Here is a 6,832-nt window from a genome sequence, read left to right as displayed (position 1 = left end):
ATGCATAATCTCTATATTGCCCCTATACACAAAGCAAATGTCATGAACCTTTCTTATATACTTTTGGAATATCATAGAATTCAGTTTTTTTTCGGACGAACGGTAAACCGAAAGTCCTCTTTGGTTGAACCGTAAGGTTACTAGGAATATGTCAGTGTCTGAATTCAAATTTCATATTACAAGAAATTTAGCAATCATAATAACCCACTGCCAAAGTGTAGAAAATGTTTTAATGAATATCCTTTTTTTTAGTTAGACAGGAATGGACAGATACAAAAACAAACTATCTATAAAAGTAAAAAAACAAAACAAACAAGTATCAAGATAAAATACAACCAGAGCAACTGAATAGTCATATAAAATTAAAGAAAATATAAATTCAACAAGGAAATCTATTTGAAAGTCACTGATGCTTTGATAAGTTATGGTCCCATGGCTTTTGATATTTTCATCTAACCACATTTTAAAGAAGTATTAACTTGTCACTGACAAATTCAGGCAAATAATGGCCCTTTATTGCACACCTTAGATGACAGTGAATATCTGTAAACAATGTGTACATGTATATGATACATAAGCAACAAATAAGAATGAAAGTCAAAGGTTAGAATCAAGATGAGTTTATAAAATATTTACTATTTTTATTTAGAAATATTCTGACCAGTTGAACATGTGGTCACAAATGGGAAACTCTATGCTTCATAGTTAAGGTAACCATAACAATTATTTAAATATACAACTGTTAAAGGAATCTGCAAAAATGTGCGCATTCTGAAATTATATCACTGTACCTAACAACAAAGAAAATAAGGCAAAAGGTTAAAAATAAGCTAACTGCGGTACTTCCTACGTTCATTTCAATATAATTATATGCATATTGATTCCTTTCTTTAATTTTTTTTCAAGGAATTTTATGCAGGCAAAGTATAATTTTCCGTATTTTAATTTTTTTTAATTCTCTTTGAAGTTCACTGAACGGTTAATGTAAAATACATGCGTAATATATAAACAACGCTTCCTTGTCCGCAATTCAAGCATTGCATTATGGTATATCTGCGGTGTGTTCTATTTATAGAATACGAGAGAGCGGTATACCATTGTATCAGGTAAGTAGGTCATACTAAGGTTAGAAATAGAAAACTTGACTTAGAGTAACCTCCCTTGTCAATAAATCGGATCAACAATTTGACGAATGTTTAAATAAAAAAAAATATTTTCTGCTCTACAAATAAGGAGAGGAATGACAAATAACATTGTTTTATATCACATAATAATTTGCATTACATACATTTCTGATGTTTTCTTTTTGCCATTTTTTTTTGTTTATTCACTAAAATCTATTGTGCAATATCGTGGGTCTTTAAACACACTATTCACTGTGTTCTGTTTATCGTTTCGAAACTATTCATTACCATCTTTACATGGTCCAAAATAAAAGTGTATCCCATATACTTGACGCCGCCAGGAGGCGGCGTCGAAAAACTCAACGGCATCGGAGGAGCAAGTAACTGCTTACATCAATGTTTCCAATTTTGGCAGACAGTATTTTGAAAAATGAATTCTTTTTCAAACATTTGTTGGTTAGTGTCATGAATATTAATTGATCATTCTCGCTAAAAAGTAGAGGTAACCTACAATTTGAGAAAGTCAGAAATAGTTGGACAAGCACTTTTCAGGTGTTACTTTATTTCGTTGACAAATAAAAACAACAAAAACAAAAAAAAAAAAAACAGCAAAAAAAAAAAAAAAAAAAACAACACTCGAACGTTACTAATTACTCCCGTCAGATTCTGCAAAATCTGCTTTATTCAATTTCAGCTTGAACATCGTCAAGTGCAATGCTGTTTTCATTAAGCAAATGTGTTATCCCTGCATTGGCGTCAACTGTATAGTCATTTTGAATGGATCCGCTTGTTTCTGGTTCTGTATCACTGCGATAAAATTCAGGTCTCGTTGATGATGGGTGACCTGTGTCTGCCGTTTTGTTTGATGCTGTTGTGTGTGTAACAAACAAACCATGCAGCTGATCTCTGTAACATTAGTATAAAAAGTGTGAGACCTTGAGTCTACCATACTGTATATTTGTCAATGAGTTTCCGCAATATCAGAAAGATAAAGTAATATGCATGTTAAATACAATAGGGCAAAACATACTTTTCTGTCAAACTCATTTTTAAAAGTAAACTGTTTACCCACAGTCTTTCTGTTAACATTTCTTTAAAGAGCATTTCCTATAAAACCATCAAGCTTATTTCAACAAAACTTCACAGTAATATTTGTTTTATAGTCCCATTTCAGATAACGTCAACCTGGGTCATCAGTTCAGATTGCTGGTGGTCATGACAACCGAAAAAGGAAAATCCTTTTCAAAAAAAAATCAAGACAAAAAGAAAACAAACAAACAAAACGCAACCCCAATTTCAAAATGATTTCATAGAAATGTTTCTCTGTTGACTATCTACGAAATGTCTTCAGATCAATCTGTTTCATAAAAGCAAACATGACCACAAGAGGGCGAAGAAGTATTCCTTATATAGCAATACTGGAAACTTCAAAAATTGATGACCTGATTTTAATATAACTTTTCAGAAATGTTTCTTGAGTTATCGTCTATCAAGTTCTTCCAAATACTTCATGTTAAAAACCATGATCGCCCGGGGCGGGGATAGTTTATCTTTGCGTTCATGATCTTTAACCATGTTAAAATAGTTGGATTTTCTGCAAGTATTTAAGAGTAATTTGAAAATCTGCTCATTAGAAACAGCTGGGTCGATTTCAACATATTTCTACAGAAGTGTTCTTTGGTGATTCTCTATCAAATTCTTTCAGATATTCCGCTTAGTTAGAAAACATAGCATCAAGATAGCGGGACAGGTTTTCTTTATATAACCACTGGAAACCTGTGAGTATCTATTTTTGTCAGTCACATCGTGTATTTTCTTCTAAGAGCATTGTAACTGTGCAATGTTGCTTATATACAGTCCCGGCATGTTGAAATATTCCAATACGCTACACGGCACTGTCATTTTGCCAAATGAAATTATGATATAGACATCAGGGTCTAAGCAGCAAAGAAATTGTAACTTCCAGCACGCATGGTATTATTGTCAGCAAGCATGGTATCATCGTCAACAAGCGTGGTATCATTGTCAACAAGCGTGTTAAAGGTGCCAGCATGCATGATTACTATACCAGTAAGCACAATGGTAGTGTCAGTGAGTAAATTGTAACAGTCAGCAGGCATTGTGTAATATTTACCTAAATATCATTCCATAAGCACATAAGGCAAACATTAAATTTTCCATAAACAATGATCCTTGCAGATTTTAGTGTTTATTTTTGGAAAATACATGCATTTTGGTAAAAAATGGCACCCCTTTCACAGCTTAAAATACTTAGTCTGCAGTACCCCTCATCTGACATTTGTTTATGGAAAAATCGTCCTGCATGCTGCAATGTTGAAATGCAAATAAAAACCGAAACTGTGTTCCTTAAATAGACCAGTGTCAACGCTTTTGAATTTTGAATTTAGATATATAGGTCACGGGATTCGTTTCCATGGTAACAACAATTTACTTTAAGAAACCACAATTTTCTACTGAAATTTGAGCAATTTTAGAGCTTAGATTTAGTATATAAGTAACAAGTTATCAACGGAAACTGAAAAATAGGTATTACAAATCAAACTGCCCAATTTTTATTTGAAAATGGCCGTAATGGGTAACCTTTCACCCACCTATATTCCCAATAACATATGTTACCATCATCCATTTTCTTACATTCCGCATTACATTTCAATATTATAACTACATAAAAGAAGCAAAATATTGATAATTTTTTAGAGCGAAAGACTCATAAACAATATATCAGCAAATAATGGCAGTTTGAAAATAGTTCAAATATGGAAAATGCACATAATTACGTACTTTCAAAATAAAAGCTATTAATTTTGCGCTGTAACTGACACGTAACGTCATGACGTCAATGAAGTCATTTTAAGGCAACAATGTTTGAAGCGTTTCTGCAGCAATTTATTAATTATATCTGCATTAATAAACCATTAAGCATCAGATCGGAGACAGGTACATGATTTATTCTCAGATGAATGGATATACAAACACATTTAGTTTGTCGTAAACGTCGTGGTAAATCGTCACGTTAGCTTCCGGTTAGGCAAGCGCATATACAAATATTAAATTAAGGTAACCTACATCCTTAATTGAAAACAGATGCCAGGTTTCTGTCATTGGAATTAGTTACCTAAAAACAGCCGCCTTCTGTTTTGTTATCGCCTTTTCTACCAGAAGAGCAACATATGATACGTTCTGATGTAGAAAATGGTGGTTATATCAAAATAGATCGCGTTTGATTGGTTATCCGTATTTTTCCCGAGGAAGCAGTGGGAAAAGAAAATGCATGATATGATGTTTAAATAGTTGTCAAAATAAAAAAGGAAGTTTGATTGCTTGAAATGATAAATCAAGTTTTACGTATCAACTTAAAATGAAATGTATCGGAACCGTTGTAGAATATATATTATTTCAAAGATACCATTTGTTCACAAGTTTAAGTTTATAAAAACACACTTAAAACATGCATTTGTTGAGGGTGTTCTGATATACTGATTGAAAGATGCTGATGATAATTGAAAGAAGAGTCCTATGAAATATTTTTATCTAAATAGAAAACTATCGGATTTATTGGGGAAGGTATTAATCTTTAAAACATGCCGATAATAAAACAAATATTAATCAAAATTTTCGTCTGTTGTGTTATTACTGCTATTTCGGTTTGCATCACGGTTTTGAAAGTAGTTTTATTAATTATAGGAATATACTAAATCACTTTAAAAAGAAGAGCTAAACGAAAGAAATTGAATTATTAGACGTAATCTATAAACTATGCAGATGACATTGAAAATAACGCACGGCGGCATAAAAATAATAAAAAAGTAAACAGAAACTGTGTTATGTTATTTATACTACTACAACCTCTGGTGAGGTCCCGCAGGTTGTTTTATTAATCTTAGGAATATACTATACCACGAGTAAAAATGAAATGAATATAAGAAATTTGAGTGTTCTAATAACGGTCGTGTGCAATATGTTGTTAGCCGCCATTTTCGATTTGTTTGGTAGAAATATTTATTTTCCTACATTTCTTCAATTGCCAGGAAATAACAGCAGTAGACTTCTTAGATTTTTCTTCAATTTTGATTTTTCACTGCAAGCGCTTTCAGTGTTGAACATATCTTCAGGCAGTTACATTTTGAAATAATACTATGACAATAAAATAGACGTTGCGGCATATATATATGCCGCGTCACTTAGAGTGGCGTCCCTTAATTATTTTGACGTCACTTAGAGAGGCGTCCCTTGATTAATATCACATGACGTCATTTTGACGTCGTTACTACGATAATAACGTATACTCATTGTAACCTCCTGAAGATCTATTGAAACCTGTAGAGGAAAAATAAATATCATATTTATTTAAAGCGCTTGCCGTCAACTTTTATATTCTATTCCCGTAAATGTGACTTTTTCCTCACATTTATTGTATTGGACTCTTTACGGGACCAGATGACAGGCCGAAATCAACCGAGAAAAAACATCCAGTTACAGGACAGCGAACACACCAGAACAACAAGATGAGATTGAGATAACATTTACTGAAGATAGGTTAGGATAGAATCAATGGTTAATGCACTCATGGATAGATTGTTTAGAGAACTTTCGGAAATCAAAACATTAATGAGAGAAATAAAAGATCAACAGTCACTGATCATAGATAATCCGGAACCTAAAGAGACTACACCAGGCAATACACAGGTAAATATTGAAAATGTTCTCGACTCACTTTCAAACGTTATTTGTAACATGCAAACACCTACACAGAAACACCCGCCAACAACAATAAATAATAGCCAGGACGAAACGGCGAAAAAAAATAATCCATAATCCAGACTTGGAACAAAACATCAGAATTTCGGGAAAACCATTACCGGGAGCATATACACAACAATTCATTAGCGGGAACATACTCAAAAGTCGACATCAATCGTAATTACGAAGAAACTGCAGGTTGTTAAAATACAAACAGAAACAGAAGAGCAAACTAAATTGAAGGAACGTCAAGTAATCGCAAACTACAAGTCTGAAATTAAAAAATTAGAATTATCAACCGGAAGCTATTTACAAAATATCAGGCAGCCGACGAGAACATGAAATCTTTAGTTGAAAGAAAAATTATGGGCGAAACAAGAGAAATAATAAAAGAAATGTGGAAGACAGAAGTAACACGAAATGAAGAGATTTCGCAAAAATATCTAGACAAAAAAGAACAAACCTTTCTGAGAAAACTATGAGACGGAATTCATAGAAAAGCATGCATCGGCAAATACGTATCTAACAGAATATCAGCCTTGGGAAAATAAAACACCACGGAAAGGGAGCAACGTGCGTCCAGAGGTATTCGCAGACAAAACCAAACTACAATATATCAGAGTTTTCAGCCTTCCCTTCGTCAAACAGACCGAAGACATGGAACATATGCCGAAAAGGCAAGAAATACCAAAGAACATATATCAACCATAACGTTAGCCACCAACAATTAAACAGGAACAGCGTTCCATCTCCAAAAGATAGATACCAAAAAGCAAGTGGCAGCAATAACAACGAGCGTATAACATACATAGGCAGGGGAGCACAGCAAAGTCCACGAGAAAACAGATATACTAGGGAAATCACAACAAATAGAAACAACGATGATTATTTTTATGAAGAGACCGGGATCGGAGGCGAGGCCGACCCGGTTCTAACTACTCCACCTA

At 33.5% G+C, this 6,832-nt stretch overlaps 1 protein-coding gene across 1 annotated transcript in view; it reads right to left on the bottom strand.

The window, feature by feature from the left end:
* Positions 1–208: 208 nt before the first annotated feature.
* The window catches only part of LOC123530043 (uncharacterized), a 112,672-nt gene continuing 106,048 nt past the window's right edge, over positions 209–6,832 (bottom strand). Inside the window, exon 16 of the mRNA XM_045310733.2 lies at positions 209–2,030. Within this exon, the coding sequence (XP_045166668.1) occupies positions 1,805–2,030 (226 nt within the window). The 3' untranslated portion in view covers positions 209–1,804. The remainder of the gene's footprint in view (positions 2,031–6,832) is intronic.

The sequence above is a fragment of the Mercenaria mercenaria genome, chromosome 13 (assembly GCF_021730395.1).
Source record: "Mercenaria mercenaria strain notata chromosome 13, MADL_Memer_1, whole genome shotgun sequence".
Taxonomy (NCBI): domain Eukaryota; kingdom Metazoa; phylum Mollusca; class Bivalvia; order Venerida; family Veneridae; genus Mercenaria; species Mercenaria mercenaria.
The sequence above is the reverse complement of the archived record's forward strand: the minus strand, read 5'-3'. Positions and strand labels throughout refer to the sequence as shown.